We start from the raw sequence: 20,693 nt of genomic DNA on the forward strand, positions 1-20,693 counted from the left end.
TATTATTATGTTACCTACCTCATACTTAAGACAACATTTTTCTTCCTTTAATTTATTGGTGTCACCCCATGGGACGTTGTGTCACCCCATGGCACATTATGTCACACCAATGGACAATACACCACAGGCAGTAAAATTTGACTTTTAAAACATAATTAATGACACTTTCAGAAGTTTCTGACCACTGTAAAAATGCTTCTAAACATCAGTTCTAAACATCAGTGATGGATCTTCATTAAAAGATTTGAAGTGTACTCATTCCAATTACAGGGCCTTGAAAGAGTCCTGTATTGTTATTTTACGTCACTACCTCCCCGACTCAAGAGTGGATTTGTGTGCCTGCTGCCTTTCTTTGATGTGCTGCCCATTTCTCAGGTTCCCTCTCCAGAATTGAACCCTATTTCCCTGTTACCTGTGGTCACCATGGTTGGTACAGAAACTACCATTGAACGTTGATAGGGCAGACAGTGCCACGAAGGGTCACTAAAAGCGGCTGGGGCACCTGAAAGCACCCCATATGGGTTTTGGGTCTGATAAATGCACGTGTCCCTGAAGGTCAGCACTTGTTGGCATAGCTTAGCTCTAGCATTTCCGCAGTTATCTAAGTAACATTGGAGCGATAAATGGAACCAAAACTGATTTAATGAGCCATTCACAGTTACACTGTACCGACCGTGTGTACTAAGACTTGCATGGCTTAATCTTTGGGACAAGAGTATGCTACTGGCAAGATCAAGCAGGTAGCCCACCACAAAATTGAGGTTTACCTGGGCTCACAGAGAGGCGCAGGGGCACAGTCCTCCATTGATAGGGGAGACCCAAGCACAAGTGTGCGCACCCAGTGGTAGGCTCCGACCTACCCATAGCCAAGCTGCTCGAGAAGTGTTCTCTTGGTGGGGTTTTTGAGCATACAGCACGATAGAGCCAACAACAGGGTTTGAGAAACGAAGTGTGTCTCTGATGTCAGAGTGTAATAGGATGGTGCCCGCCCCAGGCATCATTGCCTAGGCATGCCCTCCCCCGGAACGCTATCAGAGGACCACTGAGACAGACGGGTCGACTGGGTCTTGCTCGGAGTGAGGCCGGCAGGGCATATTGGAGAGCAGGGGGGTAACAGGCTTCAAAAGAGGCACGGTTGATGGGGGCCCTCCCAGGGTGTATCACGTATGATCAGTCAGGAGGAGTGAAACTGGTAGGACAGAGAGAGAGAGGGACCAATGGGATGGATTGTCTAATGCAGGGAGTAAGAACCAGGAATGGGAGAACCACAGACAGACCCCATTTTCAGCCTGCACCATCTCTAGGGCACTCATATTGCACTCAGAAACACATAAAATAATCACAATTGCAACATGATGCAATTGGGTCTAATGCAAGTAAGTGTTATTTGATTTTTTTAAACTAGTCTAAAATTGTCATTATAGAGGTTTATTAATGGGTTATGTCCCTCAGAGTGACACCTATTTTCTCTGGTGTGACACCATCTTCATGTCACACCAAGGGATAAAAGCTGTCAAACCGTTAGAAATCTCAGGCAGTATGGTCGATTTTGGGCCTTATTGTTAACAATAAGCCTTCCATATGATTTCACCACAACATGTTTTCATTGCTTTTTATTATTTTCATATATATTATACATTCAAAAGATATCACACCCAATGACTAAGAAATGTACCCCTTTTATGGCAATGGCAGAGAAGTGTAATATTTTGATAAATATTTCTAATAAAGCTTACAATCTGTTCAGGCCATGTACTCCTGCCATGTAGTTTGTAATTCCTTATTGCAAGAGAACCCTCCCCAGCGCAATAGTCCCCTAGTCTACTCATGATAATACCAAATAGTTCTGATTGATTACATTTTGTCCACTTGGTGTGACACAATTCTATAAGTTAATAATAAGAGCAGTTGGGCACCATTGTTTCTTCAAATACATTTCTGTGTTATAACTACAAAAGTATTTTATTCTGACTGGGCATTGGACACTGCACTGCGGTCATATGAAATTGCCTGTTGTTTGAACCCTGGATTGTAATTTCACAACAGCACATTAGATCAAACTGCAGCTTTCCTTTATCAGTTGATGGCATGATGCCAAATGTGTAGAATTGTATATCATTATTACCTTTTCCATCATTAATACTGTACAACAATGTATGCTGGTTTGGTGATATGAGAAAAATCTTTAAAATGCTGAGTAGACAAAAAGCGTTCTGACATTTACAAAGAGAAAGGTAATTCTAACTCAATGGCTTGCCAGTCTAATAAATGCGGGTCAGCGCAAATGATGTAAAAAAAAATGTTCAATGTTGAATTTATATCCCTCTTTTGATTCGGCGACATCTTGTGGTCATCTTAAGGTCTTCTGCCATTCAAGACACATATGAAAGGGATGAGAGAGGATCATTTAAGGATTCTCATTACAACATTTCCAGGTGTTTAAAGGCCCACTGCAGATGTTATCTCAATATTAAATCATTTCTGGGTAACAATTAAGTACCTTACTGTGATTGTTTTCAATCAAAGTTGTCAAAAAGATACAACAATAGCTTTGTTATCAAAAATAAATTTCTCAAGCAAAAATTTGGCTATGACTGTCTAGGAGTGGTTTGAGTGTGGTCTTGGTGGGGAGGGGAAAACTGAAAACTAGCTGTTATTGGCAGAGAGGTTTGGAATTCTCTTTCTTGGCATCACCTCAGTGATGGACCTAGCTAGGATGTAAAATATCTGCAATTGTGTGATGTACCTGACTAGCTACCTTAACAAGTGAGGCTGTTTGCCAGCAGTTCTTCCATTGTCAATTTGCTACCTAACAAGATTCTACATGACTTTTGCATGTGTTATTGCGTGTCTCACTGCTTGTCACCCCCAATCCAATGACATCAGTCACCAGGCATGCCACAACTCCATCCTACCAAAACAGGCTGTCGGAACTAGAAGCACAAGCATTTTGCTACACTCGCATTAACATCTGCTAACCATGTGTATGTGACCAATAAATTTGATTTGAATGCAGGCGGTATATTAACACTAAAAGTGCATTATCATCAATTTCGCTGTATCGCATTAGTAGATAGGCCTACTCACACTGCTATCAGGGCACGTCTGCCGGTTTTGACTAGCAGAAGTCACTTTTTCGTGGCAGGTTAGGAGAATTAACTTGGCAGGTTAGGAAAAAGGTTAGGATTAGGTAAAATTGTCCCCAACGCAACTCAAACATATCTAGCTACAACCAGGCCTGCCCTAAGAACAATCTTGGTTTCCAAGATGCAGAACCAATTTCACAATTTTACAGTTTTATTCCAACCTGCTAATGTGGAAATATATATAACACATGAAAAACACGTTATTGACTGCACTGGGCCTTTAACACACGTTGGTTTTTATACATTTGCCTAGGAAAAAACAACCACACGATTCAATACATTATTTACAATTACCAATAGAAATGCTTGAATTACAATGTTACATTTAATTTCGGAGAGTTTATTTTATATTATCATTAGCCCTCTAATTTTGCCACGAATAAATTGCATTGAAGTGGCTACATTAATGCAAATGTACATTTTGTTGGTCAATCTGAGTGACTCCACTTTATTGTCACCAAGGGACCATGAGAGTAACTTTCAACTGTTCTACAGGTATGCAGGTGATCTAGTATAACATATTGTGCTGTTGCAATATAATTAGGTAAACTGGTTGGGATTCAAATATTTATTATCATTATTCACTACAAAGAATGCAAAAGTCTGTCCTTGTGCTCCCAACTACGATATTGGTTCACTCCCCCTAGCGGAAGTGCCCGCAGCTTCAACATTATATCGTTGGTTTGCTCAGATTGAAAGTTGTCCACCTGGAAGCAGTTGGGAGTACATTGTAGACAGTTTTTCTCACATTTATTCTGGAGAGATGAGGCGAAAAGAAAAACGACTACTGCAGTTCGCAGGGTTACTTATAGCCGCTCTTATTTTCCTGCCGAACGTTGGTCTGTGGTCATTATACCGAGACCGAGTTTTTGAGAACTCGCCAGAAATAGTGGAGGGACCGGGTGGCATCCCTCAAATACAGGTAAGGTTGGCTCGTGCACCGTTTGCCTGGCTTGCGCTGCAACTGAAAAACATATTGGTATCACCTCGGTGTTGCTGACTGCCCGATCACGTTGTTAATAGACCTAGCTAGCACGCATGTAAAATATCTGCAATTGTGTAGCTAGCTTAACATTTCGCTAGCTCGACCATGTGGGGCTTTGACAGCAGTTATTCCGTTGTCAATTTGCTGTTTAGCAAGTTTCTACATCACCTTTTCATGCATTATTGCGTGGCTCACTGCTTGTCATCTCCTTTGCAATGACATTAGTTTGTTAGCTAGTTACGCTACATTCCTTTTTTTTTATTTTTTTTTTTAAATGGGGCATGTTGTCTCTAATGTCGAACTTTCAGAATAATGTGGGGGGATAATGCCAGCTCGATACTGTACGCGGGTGGATGTTGAAAAGGCCACGTAGCAAAGTCTGGAACTATGCGTTGTAACTTGTAACACAGTTAGACTTCAGGATGTGAACGACTAGGTTGTTGACCTAGCGCAAATATGCTGCGGTCTTAAAACGTGTCTTTCTGCTGGGTCAGGTGTTAGAACACGCGCTAGCTAGCCTGTTGGCCATTCTTGCGCTGTTATTCGGGGTTTTGTGGTGTGACACAACAGTTTGTTTTCATCATCCTACTTGCACTTTATTGAACCGGTAGCTATAGTCAGAGCAAAACGAATTAAATGCTACACTGTCCAACTTTTCCCTGTAAATGTACAGCTTTAGGCCTATACTTACACCAGAGTTTCCAGCTTTATACTGTAATTTAGCTTTACAGCAGAGATGCTGTAATATTTACACTACTGTGTTCCTTACTGTAAAACATATTACAGCTCTACTGCTATAAATGTACAGGGATGCTGTAATGTGTTAAAAGTAAGGAACATAGTACTGTTAAATATATTACAACATATTTTGTAAAAGTCAAAGTTGTATTAATGATGTAAAATAAATGTATGGTATTTTACTGTGCATTCTACAGTGTTTTATTGTTGAAATTACAAAAGTCTTAGTTTAGTGTATGTTGGAAAAACAAAATATTGCAACTTCCTATTTGGAAGTGATACTGTTTTGATTTGGATACTGTCATCGACGATGGGACCAGACTGTACAATGCCACTTGGATAGTTTTTACAGTCAATATTATGTGGGGAGTGTTAAAGTCCAAATGCAGTCAATAACGTGGATTTCCTGTTTTATATATATTTCTACACTGAGGTAATGCTGTGAAAATGCTGATATGATCATGCCCATTTAGTGTAAGAGCTGTTTGAAAAGACCTTCTGAAATTATAGCCTGTTTTGGTGGGATGGAGTTTTGGCCCACCTGAATTAGTTAATAGACCAATAAGAAAGATGAGTTCCAAACCTGTCTGCTGATTTAACAGCTAGTTTTCAGTTTCCCACATAGACCACTCCTAGCTAAATTCTTGCTTGAGAAATTGCTCTTTGCTAAGAAGCTATTTTTGTTTATTTTGACCATTTTAATTTAAAAACAATCACACAGAAATTATTTGATAATGAGATAAAAACCGAATTTGGCCTTTAACATTACAGAAAAAATAATAATATTCAAAGGCAATTAAACTAGAGGTCGACCGATTAATCGGAATGCCCGATTAATTAGGGACGATTTCAAGTTTTCATAACAATCGGTAATCGGCATTTTTGGACACTGATTATGGCCGAATACATTGCATTCCACGAGGAAACTGCGTGGCAGGCTTGACCACCTGTTACGCGAGTGCAGCAAGGAGCCAAGGTAAGTTGCTAGCTAACATTAAACGTATCTTATAAAAAACAATCAATCTTCACATAATCACTAGTTAACTACACATAGTTAATGAAATTACTAGGTTAACTAGCTTGTCCTGCGTTGCATATAATCAATGCGGTGCCTGTTAATTTGTCATCGAATCACAGCCTACTTCGCCAAACAGGTGGTGATTTAACAAAAGTGCATTTGTGAAAAAAGCACAATCGTTGCACGAATGTACCTAACCATAAACATCAAGGCCTTTCTTAAAATCAATACACAGAAATATATATTTTTGAACCTGCATATTTAGTTCAAAGCAATTCATGTTAGCAGGCAATATTAACTAGGGAAATTGTCACTTCTCAGGGTATATGCAACAGTTTGGGCCGCCTGGCTCGCTGTGAACTAATTTGCCAGAATGTTACATAATTATGACAACATTGAAGGTTGTGCAATGTAATAGCAATATCTAGACTTAGGTTTGCCACCCGTTTTGATAAAATACGGAACGGTTCCGTATTTCACTGAAATAATAAATGATTTTGAAATTATAGTTTCCGGATTTGACCATATTAATGACCTAAGGCTCGTATTTCTGTGTTTATTATATTATAATTAAGTCTATGATTTGCTAGAGCAGTCTGACTGAGTGGTGGGAGGCAGCAGCAGGCTTGTAAGCATTCATTCAAACTTTACTGCGTTTGCCAGCAGCTCTTAGCAATGCTTGATCACAGCGCTGTTTATGACTTCAACCCTATCAATTCCTGAGATTAGGCTGGCAATACTAAAGTGCCTATTAGAACATCCAATTGTCAAAGGTATATGAAATACAAATGGTACAGAGAGAAATAGTCGACGTGTCAATTCCTATAACTGCAACCTAATATTTATTTACTGGTAATATTGAAGAACTGGGAATATTGAACCACCAGCTTTCATATGTTCTGAGCAAGGAACTTAAACTTTAGCTTTTTTACATTGCACATATTGCACTTTTACTTTCTTCTCCAACACTGTTTTTGCATTATTTAAACCAAATTTAGCATGTTTCATTATTTATTTGAGACTAAATAGATTTGATTTATTATATTACGTTAAAATAAGTGTTCATTGTTCATTCAGTATTGGTGTAATTGTCGTCATTTCATATATATATAAAAAATAATCGGCAGATTAATCAGTGTCAGCTTTTTTTGGTCCTCCAATAATTGGTAAAGGCGTTGAGAAATCATAATCGGTCAACCTCTAATTACAACATTTACAGTATCATTTTGACCGGTGACTGAAGGGCAGTTCCACACACACAGAATTACACTGAAACTCAGATTTTTCACTTTAAAATGAATGCCAAACAAATCCATTTAATTTCACATTTGAATAAAAGCATAACTCAACGCACAAGGGCTACTTTTAACAATTTACACATTTTAACAATTTACACAAGCCTCAGTGTAATTCTGTTACTGTGGAATTGTTGGAAGAAACCCACCACATATTCCAAAACATACCTTTTTATGATCAGAGATGCTGTTTCCCTGATTCACACCATTCAATATGTGTTTCTCAATGATCTCCTACTACTGGCAGGGATTAGCAAATGGACAGTTTAAAGTGAAACTGATAGCATGTTAACTACTTTGCAGATTTGAACCAAACAATCATATCATTCAAAAATATAATCTCAATTTTATGTTTCTAAACCAACTTCCTAAGAAGTTTTAAAATAGGTTCAATTTGACTCAATGTCATGACGTAGAGTAAGTAATTGTTGGCAGAATAGATGGATGCAGTTCAATGCATGATTAATATAATTCACCAATACATTTCTTTGTAGCTAGCAAGAAATGTGAATCATTTTAATAGCTAGCTATGCTGAACTTGAACGACTGTTATCCACAGTTAGCATATCTCTTACATGCTGACCAGACCGGACACGTCGCGTGCGCGAATGTCGCAAAATAAATGTAGAAATCCATGTTATTCAATTATTGCACCCACACTGCTCGCGCGTGCCAACGAGTGTCTGCGATGCCAAGGGCTAAAATAGAACTCCTTTCTATTTCTGACGCAGATCGCGCTGAAAGTCCTGCCTCTCCCATCTCCTCATTGGTTTATAGAAGCGGGTACCTACGTACCATCTCCTCATTGGTTATACCCACGTGGGTGATTAAAAGATGATATGTTTTGCCGGTTGTCGTGGTAAAAGTTTAGATGCCAATCACCATATAAGTTCAAAGATGAAAAAGCCTAGAAGGAGGAGAGATGACTAGAAACGATTCAGTTGGACGTTTTATGTGTGGATTAATTGTGGATGTAGAAGACCTTGTGCATTTCAGGTAAAACAACAACTCAATGTTTATATCCCAGGAAAATTAGCTAGCAACAGCAAGTTAGCTAAATATGACAAATTAGCTAGCAAGTGCAAGCTAACTAGCTAAATTGCCATACATGTTTAATGCTTTGAATGTCATTGGTTCAGAGTTTGTTTTGATATTTTAACCTGCGTGTCGTGATCGCGTTTGGTGTAGTGGGACAAAATACATTTATGCACGATAGCGCACGATTGTGCATGGGCGCAGCCGGTTTGGGTTCCGTGTTAGTTGTCAATCAAATGTATTTGGTATCAATCAAGTGGGTGGGCAGGCAAGTTCCCATTCACTTGTAAAAATGTGGGTTGGGACGAGCATGCATTAGCAGGCAAGCTGCAGAAGGGAGACTAGTCTTTCCCCCTTTGTTTGTCTGCATTTTCTTTGCGGCCAACTGCATGCTGAAAAAGTTTGAGTGTTTATCTACTGTTCCCCTCGTTAGATTTGTTTCTCATCTCGCTCTGGCTAACATTAGTTGTTGATCTTGTTGTTTATTTGCATAGCCAACTGAAGGAGGAAGAGCCTACCTGTTCGTGGTTGTTTGATCAATAGGACTGTAATATTAGCAGAAATCCATTCGAGTGTATTTTGTGGCTTTTGGCGAATGTTTTCTAATATAATATATCCAATATTTTCATTGCCAAAAAAAACAATACCAATATATTTAACATTTTAGCGGCCTTTTAAGCATTCTAGTACAGTTAAATAGACTGCTGCATCCATGTGTGTTAACCAAGGCACTGCATCTCAGTGCAAGAGGCGTCACTACAGTCCCTGGTTCGAATCCAGGCTCTATCACACCCGGCTGTGATAGGGAGTCCCCTAGGGCGGAGCACAATCATCAGCACAACATCGTCCGGGTTTGGCCGGGGTAGGCCGTCATTGTAAATAAGAATTTGTTCTGACTTGCCTAGTTAAATAAAGGTTACATACGCACACATACACACAAAAAAATAATTTTGTTGGCATTTACGTATGTCCGATTACCAGTAAAACAAAATCAAAACCTATTTATTTCACTTACTTGCTGTGCTGTTTCATTCTCAACCAGGATTTCAATGGAAAACCATTTGGGTCTTTGCGTGTCAAAAAAGATACTATTTAACACTTTGACGTGTCAAATAGAGGTCGACTGATTATGATTTTTCAACGCTGATACCGATTGGAGGACCATAAAAGCCGATACCGATTAATCGGGCGATTTCTATTTATTTATTTATTTGTAATAATGACAATTACAACAATACTGAATGAACACTTATTTGAACCTAATACACTACTCAAAAAATAAAGGGAACACTTAAACAACACAATGTAACTCCAAGTCAATCACACTTCTGTGAAATCAAACTGTCCACTTAGGAAGCAACACTGATTGACAATAAATTTCACATGCTGTTGTCTATTCCATTTGCACAACAGGTGGAAATTATAGGCAATTAGCAAGACACCCCCAATAAAGGAGTGGTTCTGCAGGTGGTGACCAGAGACCACTTCTCAGTTCCTATGCTTCCTGGCTGATGTTATGGTCACTTTTGAATGCTGGCGGTGCTTTCACTCTAGTGGTAGCATGAGACGGAGTCTACAACCCACACAAGTAGCTCAAGTAGTGCAGCTCATCCAGGATGGAACATCAATGCGAGCTGTGGCAAGAAGGTTTGCTGTGTCTGTCAGCGTAGTGTCCAGAGCATGGAGGCGCTACCAGGAGACAGGCCAGTACATCAGGAGACGTGGAGGAGGCCGTAGGAGGGCAACAACCCAGCAGCAGGACCGCTATCTCCGCCTTTGTGCAAGGAGGAGCAGGAGGAGCACTGCTAGAGCCCTGCAAAATGACCTCCAGCAGGCCACAAATGTGCATGTGTCTGCTCAAACGGTCAGAAACAGACTCCATGAGGTTGGTATGAGGGCCCGACGTCCACAGGTGGGGGTTGTGCTTCCAGCCCAACACCGTGCAGGACGTTTGGCATTTGCCAGAGAACACCAAGATTGGCAAATTCGTCACTGGCGCCCTGTGCTCTTCACAGATGAAAGCAGGTTCACACTGAGCACATGACAGACGTCTGGAGACGCCGTGGAGAACGTTCTGCTGCCTGCAACATCCTCCAGCATGACCGGTTTGGCGGTGGGTCAGTCATGGTGTGGGGTGGCATTTCTTTGGGGGGCCGGACAGCCCTCCATGTGCTCGCCAGAGGTAGCCTGACTGCCATTAGGTACCGAGATGAGATCCTCAGACCCCTTGTGAGACCATATGCTGGTGCGGTTGGCCCTGGGTTCCTCCTAATGCAAGACAATGCTAGACCTCATGTGGCTGGAGTGTGTCAGCAGTTCCTGCAATAGGAAGGCATTGATGCTATGGACTGGCCCGCCCGTTCCCCAGACCTGAATTGAGCACATCTGGTACATCATGTCTCGCTCCATCCACCAATGCCACGTTGCACCACAGACTGTCCAGGAGTTGGCGCATGCTTTAGTCCAGGTCTGGGAGGAGATTCCTCAGGAGACCATCCGCCACCTCATCAGGAGTATGCCCAGGCGTTGTAGGGAGGTCATACAGGCACGTGGAGGCCACACACACTACTGAGCCTCATTTGGACTTGTTTTAAGGACATTACATCAAAGTTGGATTAGCCTGTAGTGTGGTTTTCCACTTTAATTTTGAGTGTGACTCCAAATCCAGACCTCCATGCGTTGATAAATTTGTTTTCCATTGATAATTTTTGTGTGATTTTGTTGTCAGCACATTCAACTATGTAAAGAAAAAAGTATTTAATAAGAATATTTCATTCATTCAGATCTAGGATGTGTTATTTTAGTGTTCCCTTTATTTTTTTTGAGCAGTGTATAATACAACAATAAAATCAATTTAACCTCAAGTAAATAATGAAACATGTTTTAAATAATGCAAAAACAAAGTGTTGTAGAAGAAAGTAAAAGTTCAATATGTGCCATGTAAGAAAGCTAACGTTTCAGTTCCTTGCTCAGAACATGAGAACATATGAAAGCTGGTGGTTCCTTTTAACATGAGTCTTCAATATTCCCAGGTAAGAAGTTTTAGGTTGTAGTTATTATAGGACTATTTCCCTCTATACCATTTGTATTTAATTAACCTTTGACTATTGGATGTTCTTATACGCGCTTTAGTATTGCCAGCGTAACAGTATAGCTTCCGTCCCTCTCCTCACTCTTCCCTGGGCGCGAACCAGCAACACAACGACAATTAGCGCGCGCTAACTAGCTAGCCATTTCACTTCGGTTACACGAGCCTCATCTCAGGAGTTGATTGGCTTGAAGTCATAAACAACTCAATGCTTGACGCACAACGAAGAGCTGCTGGCAAAACGCACGAAAGTGCTGTTTGAATGAATGTTTACACGCCTGCTTCTGCCTACTCAGTCAGATACTGGTATGCTCAGTCAGATTATATGCAACGCAAGACACGCTAGATAATATCTAGTAATATCATCAACCATGTGTAGTTAACTAGTTAACTAACTCCCTAGTATGTATGTCTTGAAGGTAATAGCAGTGACTCTATTACTGTGTAACTGCTTGACTTGTTGACTGCTCGATCCACACAGCAAACATTGTAGGCTAGTTTAGGAATGCTGTGTTGCATGTATAGCTCAAAATTTAATGTGATGTCATTACATCATGTACCTTTTGTTATATAGGTATGCACGTCAGCTTTGACATCGGTTTGGCACATCGGACGTTAAACTAGACATCGGCCGATTCCCATATGTTCACCGTTTTATATTGTGCATCTCTATTTTCTAATGGTCTAAGTTGAGCTGTTGTTATTGCCTGTAAACACACGGCCCAGTTCAAAGTGAATGAGACCAGGCCCGTGTGACAAATGGTTTATTTTCATATGGGCCTACTGTAGCTCTGATTGGCTATGGTGTGTGTAGAGTCCAGTCCTGGACAAGATTGACACGTTTTATTTACTGCGGTGTCAATACATTTTAATTGGAAGTAATTTTAAACTCACAACCGCTTTCTGACTATATTGCTATAGAATTTTCACATGCCTTACTCTACGTCATTCCCAAACATTCTATGAAAACTGTATTTTGATTCATTATCCCATGCAGACACTGGCACAGTAAATACGACACCCTACAACCTTTAAAAGTTGATGACAGCCGAGATAAAACATCAACTCAGTATGTTTAGAGACTCGGAATTTCGATTTTGTTGTGAATGTGTTAAGCCGTTGGAAGATTAGAAGATTGATGCAGAGAGAGCGCAGTCACTCGTTAAAGGCTGGGAGGAAAATACCTTGGGAGTAAAAGCAGAGATGGGATAAAAGAGGTGTTTGTTTAGAGGCAGACTTTGTTGTAAAACATTTCCTCCCCTCGTTCTTCAGACAAGGCGAGCGTTGAGCGCTGCTAGCTGTGGCGGAGGCTGAGCGCGTGCTGATGAGAGTCAGGTGCAGATGGCCCCTGGATGCCGTGTAAAGACAGTTAATGTGCATCCATGAGTTATGATGATGAAAAATGTGTTCTCAGTCAACTTGCCTGGTAAAATTAAGGCAGTGAATGTTGTGGTAAGGTTGGTTCTTTATAATTGCAGAGCTACATTTTATGCAGTGTCTGGTGTTGCTCTATCACATTTGTTTCCTGTATAGGGCAATTCTAGAGTAACACTATTTCTCACCATAAAATGTATGCAAAAAAACTAACAAAAAACAGTGATTGCAAAGTTTAACATACCATACAACGATATGCGTAAGGCTACTTTGAACAATTTCCACAGAACATTTCACAAAAACACATTTACTTGAAGAAGAGTGCAGAGGCTAACACTAGAAGTGCAGAGGCAGGCATTTTGACTGCATATGAAGTGAAATATTACAAGCAGCAGCAATTTCTCATGACATCTTTTGCCACTGCAAAGCTCCGCTGTGACCCCACTAGAGCCGAGCAGGTAACGTAGCTAATTAGTTTCAATGGCACTTGTTTTTTATTGAATGACTATATAGTATCAGTAACAAGTTTGGGCACACCTACTCATTCAAGGGTTTTTCTTTATTTTGACTGTTTTATACATCGTAGAATAATAGTGAAGACATCAAAACTATGAAATAACACAAATGGAATTATGTAGTAACCAAAAAGTGTTAAACAAATAAAAATATATTTTATATTTGAGATACTTCAAAGTAGCTACCCTTTGCCTTGATGACAGCTTTGCGCATTCTTGGCATTCTCTCAACAAGCTTCACCTGGAATGTTTTTCCAACAGTTCTACATTCTAAATAAATCCCAGACAGTGTCACCAGCAAAGCACACTCACACCTTCTCCATGCTTCATAGTGGGAACCACACACGTGGAGATCATCCGTTCACCTACTCTGAGTCTCACAAAGACACAGCGGTTGGAGGCAAAAATCTCAAATTTGGACTCATCAAATCAAACTTTATTTGTCACATGAACTGAATACAACAAGTGTAGACCCTACTGTGACGGGGTGGTCTGTGCATATTTGTATACAGCTGGTGGACGAAATCTAAGGAAGTCTCTATTTTTCTCGTCTGAAGTAGAGTATATTGTGATAAATTGCAGGCCACACTATTTGCCTAGAGAGTTTTCAGCTATACTTTTCGTGGCTGTTTATTTACCACCATAGACCGATGCTGGCACTAAGACTGCACTCACTCGGCTGTATAAGGAAATTAGCAAACAAGAAACCACTCACCCAGAGGCGGCGCTCCTAGTGGCCGGAGACTTTAATGGAGGGAAACTTAAATCAGTTCTACCTAATTTCTATCAACGTATTAAATGTGCAACCAGAGGGGAAACAATTCTAGATCACCTGTACTCCACACACAGAGACGCGTACAAAGCTCTCCCTCGCCCTCCATTTGGTAAATCCGACCACCAAAACTCTATCATCCTGATTCCTGCTTACAAGTTAAATTAAAGCAGGAAGCACCAGTGACTCGGTCTATAAAAAAGTGGTCAGATGAAGCAGATGCTAAACTACAGGACTGTAAACTGGAACATGTTCCGGGATTCTTCCGATGGCGTTGAGGAGTACACCACATCAATCACTGGCTTTATCAATAAGTGCATCAAGGACGTCGTCCCCACAGTGACTGTACGTACATACCCCAACCAGAAGCCATGGATTACAGGCAACATTCGCACTGAGCTAAAGGGTAGAGCTGCTGCTTTCAAGGTGCGGGACTCTAACCCAGAAGCTTACAAGAAATCATGCTATGCACTGGGAAGAACCATCAAACAGGCAAAGCTTCAATACAGGGCTAAGATTGAATCATACTACACCGGCTCCGACGCTCGTCTTATGTGGCAGGGCTTGCAAACTATCACAGACTACAAATGGAAGCACAGTCGCGAGCTGCCCAGTGACATGAGCCTACCAGATGAACTAAATCACTTCTATGCTCGCTTTGAGGCAAGCAACACTGAGGCATGCATGAGCGCATCATCTGTTCCGGACGACTGTTTGATCACGCTCTTCGTAGCCGACGCGAGTAAGACCTTTAAACAGGTCAACATACACAAGCCTGCAGGGCCAGACAGATTACCAGGGTGTGTGCTCCGGGCATGTGCCCGGATGTGAGCAACTGGCAGGTATCTTCACTGACATTTTCAACATGTCCCTGACTGAGTCTGTAATACCAACATGTTTCAAGCAGGCCACCATAGTCCCTGTGCCCAAGAACACGAAGGCAAACTGCCTAAATGACTACAGATCCGTAGCACTCACGTCTGTAGCCATGAAGTGCTTTGAAAGGCTGGTAATGGCTCGCATCAACACCATTATCCCAGAAACCCTAGACCCACTCCAATTTGCATACCGCCCAAACAGATCCACAGATGATGCAATCTCTATTGCACTCCACACTACCCTTTCCCACCTGGACAAAAGGAACACTTATGTGAGAAAGCTATTCATTGACTACAGCTCAGTGTTCAACACCATAGTACCCTCAAAGCTAAAAGACTAAAACACCTCCCTCTCCAACTGGATCCTGGACTTCCTGATGGGCCGCCCCCAGGTGGTGAGGGTAGATAGCAACACATCTGCCACGCTGATCCTCAACACTGGAGCCCCCCCAGGGGTGCGTGCTCAGTCCCCTCCTGTATGCCCTGTTCACCCACAACTGCATGGCCAGGCATGACTCCAACACCATCATTAAGTTTGCAGATAACAAAACAGTGGTAGGCCTGATCACCGACAATGACGAGACAGCTTATAGGGAGGAGGTCAGATCTTGCCGGGTGGTACCAGAATAACAACCTATCCCTCAACGTAACCAAGACTAAGGGGATGATTGTGGACTACAGAAAAAGGAGGACAGAGCACGGCCCCATTCAGTGGAGCAGGTTGAGAGCTTCAAGTTCCTTGGCGTCCACATCACCAACAAACTAGAATGGTCCAAACACACCAAGACAGTCGTGAAGAGGGCACGACAAAGCTTTATCCCCCTCAGGAAACTATAAAAAGATTTGGCGTGGGTCCTAAGATCCTCAAAAGGTTCTACAGCTGCAACATCGAGAGCATCCCTGCCTGGTAAGGCACTACAGAGGGTAGTACGTACAGCCCAGTACATCACTGGGGCTATGCTGCATGCCATCCAGGACCTCTAGGCCCTAAAAACTCTCAAAGACCCTAGCCACCCCAGTCATAGACTGTTCTCTCTACTACCGCATGGCAAGCGGTACCGGAGTGCCAAGTCTAGAACAAAAAGGCTTCTCAACAGTTTTTACCCCAAGTCTCCTGAACAGGTAATCAAATGGCTACCCGGACTATTTGCATTTTCTGTCCCCCCCCAACCCCTCTTTTACGCTGCTGCTACTCTCTGTTTATCATATATGCATCGTCACTAACTATACATTCATGTACATACTGCCTCAATTGGCCCGACCAACCAGTGCTCCCGTACATTGGCTTACTGGGCTATTTGAATTGTGTCCCACCACTCACTAACCCCTCTTTTACACTACTGCTACTTTCTGTTCATTATATATGCATAGTCACTTTAACCATATCTACATGTACATACTACCTCAATCAGCCCAAATAACCGATGTCTGTATGTAGCCTCACTACTTTTATAGCCTCACTACCGTATATAGCCACGCTACTGTTACTTTTCACTGTTTTTATTTCTTTACTTAACTATTGTTCAATTAATACATTTTTTGCACTATTGGTTAGAGCCTGTAAGTAAGCATTTCACTGTACACCTGTTGTGTACTGCGCACATGACAAACTTTGATTTGAAATTAATTGTGTAGAGCTCTGAGACAGGATTGTGTCAAGGCACAAGGAACCTGGCACCATCCCTACGGTGAAGAATGGTGATGGCAGCATCATGCTGTGGGGATGTTTTTTCAGCAGCAGGGGGGGAGACTAGTCAGGATCGAGGGAAAGGTGAATGGAGCAAAGTACAGAGAGAACCTTGATGAAAACCTAATTCAGAGTACTCAGGACCTTAGACTAGGGTTGCACATTCTGGGGGAATATTCAGAGGTGGGAACATATGGGAATTAATGGGAATATATGCAAATTAATATTAACTCTGCATTGGATATGTTTACTATATCATATGGAGACAAACCTTTTAACTTATCATAAGTAGACATTAATTGCAAATTATTAAATCCTTCCAATAGAAACAAATCTAATACATTTACTTACAAATTGAACTTTAATTAAATGAGTTGATTCTTCACATGGGATGATTTCATTGAACAACAAATGGGAATATTGAATGATCCATCGCATCTCCCAAAAACGTTTTCAACATCTGTAAAATGGTAGTCTAGAAACTAAAGCTTTGGTTGTCCTCCTCTCAGGCTTCCATGTAATCTCCCTGGACCTCGTCAATGTCCACATCTTGAACATCAGACTCTGAGGCCTCATCTTCACTGTCACTTTCCAACCTTGTTGAGGATGGCTCGTTGGCAGGCTCAAAAAGCTAAAAATTTGCCCGGATGGCCACCAATTTTTCAAACCTTGTAGTGGTCAGCCTGTTGCGTGCTTTGGTGTGTGTGTTCCCAAACAAGGACCAGTTGCTCTCTGAGGCGACTGATGTTGGTGGGATTTGGAGGAGGATTGAGGCAACGGGGAAAGAGCCTCAGATCCACAAAGTCCCTTCCACCAGGTGGCTGATGAGATATGTTGGCACGACTGCCATATTGCATCTCCATCCCAAAGCCCTTGCTTGGAAGTGTACTTCGCCAGACTGCCAAGAACCTTGCCCTCATCCAGCCGTCATACCGCTCAGGAAAGAGATGCGTTCTGAAGGAGGAAGGAAGGAAGGAGATGCGTTCTCAAAACCGCCATAGAAAAGCCAGACTACGGTTTGCAACTGCAAATGGGAACAAAGATCGTACTTTCTGGTGCACTTCACAAAATAGATGGCATCATGAGGTACGAAAGTTATGTGGATATATTGAAACAACATCTCAAGACATCAGTTAAAGTTAAAGCTCGGCTGCAAATGTGTCTTCCAAATGGACAATGACCCCAAGCATGCTTACAAAGTTGTGGCAAAATGGCTTAAGGACAACAAAGTCAAGGTATTGGAGAGGTCATCACAAAGCCCTGACCTCAATCCTTTTGAAAATGCGTGGGCACGACTGAAAAAGCGTGTGCGAGCAAGGAGGCCTACAAACCTGACTCAGTTACACTAGCTCTGTCAGGAGGAATGGGCCAAAATTCACCCAACTTATTGTAGGAAGCTTGTAGAAGGCTACCTGAGAAGTTTGACCCAAATTAAACAATTTAAAGGCAATGCTACCAAATACTAATTGAGTGTATGTACACTTCTGACCCACTGGGAATGTGATGAAATAAATAAAAACTGAAATATATAATTCTCTCTACTATTATTCTGACATTTCATGTTCTTAAAATAGTGGTGATCCTAACTGACCTAAGACCGGGGATTTTTACTTGAAATAAATGTCAGAAATTGTGAAAAACTTAGTTTAAATGTATTTGGCTAAGGTGTATAACTTCCAACTTCAACTGTATGTGCTTCAGGCAGAAGTCTTCACGCTTTTTGATGCATTTCTGAACCGAACTGCAGGTTCCTCTGCTTGGAGCAACAGGGCCGTATGGATTTCTTCGCTTATACCTGCAAGCAGAGTCGGAACATCAGACAGGATGGCATTGTCTCCCTCAATCCGTGCAATGGCTACTGCTATAGGTTTCAGGCTGCTTACCACTCTTTCCCAAAAATACAGTGGCAAGAAAAAGTATGTGAACCCTTTGGAATTACCTGGACTTCTGCATAATTTTGTTATACAATTTGATCTGATCTTTATCTAAGTCACAACAATAAACTAGCACAGTCTGCTTAACTAATTACACACAAACAATTTTACATGTTCATGCCTTTTATTGAACACACCATTTACACATTCACAGTGCAGGATGGGAAAAGTATGTGAATACTTGGATTTAATAACAACGGTCAGGAGGAATTTTGGACCATTCCTCTTTATAAAACTGTTTCACTTTAGCAATATTCTTGGGATGTCTGGTGTGAACCGCTCTCTTGAGGTCAGGCCACAGCATCTCAATCGGGTTGTCAGGACTCTGACTGGGCCACTCCAGAAGGCGTATTTTCTTCTGTTGAAGCCATTCTGTTGTTGATTTACTTCTGTGTTTTGGGTCGTTGTCCTGTTGCATCACCCAACTTCTGTTAAGCTTCAATTGGTGGACAGATAGCCTTACATTCTCCTGCAAAATGTCTTGATAAACTTGGGAATTCATTTTTCTGGAACATCCAGATGCTCTTTTGCTAACTACAGACGTGCAGCAATGATTTTATTGGACAGCAGTGGCTTCTTCTGTGGTGTCCTCCCATGAACACCATTCTTGTTTAGTGTTTTACGTATCGTAGACTCGTAAACAGAGATGTTAGCATGTTCCAGAGATTTCCTTAAGTCTTTAGCTGACTCTCTAGGATTCTTCTTAACCTCATTGAGCATTCTGCGCTGTGCTCTTGCAGTCATCTTTGCAGGATGGCCACTCCTAGGGAGAGTAGCAACAGTGTTGAACTTTCTCCATTTATAGACAGTTTGAACATCAAGGCTTTTAGAGATACTTTTGTAACCCTTTCCAGCTTTATGCAAGTCAACAATTCTTAATATTGGATCTCCTGAGATCTCTTTTGTTCGAGGCATAGTTCACATCAGGCAATGCTTCTTTTGAGTATCAAATCCACATTTTATTTAGGGCAGGGCAGCTCTAACCAACAACTTTTTTTTTTTTTTTTTTACCTTTTATTTAGCTAGGCAAGTCAGTTAAAAACAAATTCTTATTTTCAATGACCGCCTAGGAATGAACTTCTTGAGTGTAGGGGGCAGGATTTTCGGTTTTGGCACACAAAAAAACACCCATTTGAAACTGCCTATTTCTCAGGCCCAGAAACTAGACTATGCATATAATTGTCAGATTAGGACTTCGAAAATCGCTGGAGAGACCTGAAAATAGTTGTGCAGCAACGTTCCCTGTCCAACCTGAGAGAGCTTGAGAGGATCTGCAGAGAAGAATGGGAGGCACTCCTCAAATACAGGTGTGCCAAGCTTGTAGTGTCATACCCAAGAAGACTCGTGGCTGTAATTGCTGCCAAAGGTGCTTCAACAAAGTACTGAGTAGAGTCTGAATACTTAAGTAAATCTGATATTTTTGTATTTGTTTTTAATTTTATACTTTTGCAAACATTTCTAAAAACCTGGTTTTGCTTTTTCATTTTCGGGTATTGTGTGTGGATTGATGAAGGAAAAACAATTGAATCCATTTTAGAATAAGACTAACGTGACAAAGTGAATGGGTCTGAATACTTTCCGAATGCACGGTATATTTTTGTCAGGCAAGAAACCACCAGCATCCCTAGTCATAATCTTGATGTCTATCTGTACAATGCACTAAGTAAATTAATCAGCCGATGCTCTTCATGCAATATATTTTCTCAAACATTTGGTATTAGGGATGTTTGGTTCTTGTTGAAGTATGCCTACTCTGAGTCACTCTCCACCAGTGAGACTTGAGCTGCATTTTTTTATACTGCAGAAATGCTTGAGTCAGACCTACTAATTTAGTCTGGCCTGATCCGCATGGTTGTTTCTGATTTGCTTTTCTACAGACCAAGATGACTGCTTGGCTACAGAAAAGTACAGATAGGCCATAACATATTGTGCTCGGGTTACTTTCATTGGTAGTTCTCCAATCATGGGAACGGAAGACCTCTTCAAAATACACAGAAAACGGGGGAAGAGCGATTGATTTAGTCTTTCTGATCTCACATACTCAGAGATCAGAGGCAAAATGTCATCTTCTAGCACATCAGAGGAAGGATTTGAACAGAGGCATGCATTCCTGTTCTTCAAGCACGTTCAGACACTGAACCCGCAGTTCACAACAGCTGTTTGAAAAAATTGAGATGCTGTCTTTGTCAGAGTTGTTGCATTTCTTGCTCCACTAGACCACTGCTTCT

At 41.4% G+C, this 20,693-nt stretch overlaps 1 protein-coding gene across 4 annotated transcripts in view; it reads left to right on the plus strand.

The window, feature by feature from the left end:
- The first annotated feature begins 3,833 nt into the window (after positions 1 to 3,833).
- The window catches only part of LOC110533617 (polypeptide N-acetylgalactosaminyltransferase 10), a 102,021-nt gene continuing 85,161 nt past the window's right edge, over positions 3,834 to 20,693 (plus strand). For all 4 annotated transcript variants that reach the window (XR_002475001.2, XR_005053612.1, XR_005053613.1 and 1 more), the window contains exon 1: positions 3,834 to 4,068. Coding sequence is in view for 1 of the 4 variants with exons in the window: in XM_021618016.2 (XP_021473691.2) it covers positions 3,910 to 4,068 (159 nt within the window). In the remaining 3 variants the exon portion in view is untranslated. The remainder of the gene's footprint in view (positions 4,069 to 20,693) is intronic.

Source organism: Oncorhynchus mykiss, chromosome 10 (assembly GCF_013265735.2).
Source record: "Oncorhynchus mykiss isolate Arlee chromosome 10, USDA_OmykA_1.1, whole genome shotgun sequence".
Lineage (NCBI taxonomy): Eukaryota > Metazoa > Chordata > Actinopteri > Salmoniformes > Salmonidae > Oncorhynchus > Oncorhynchus mykiss.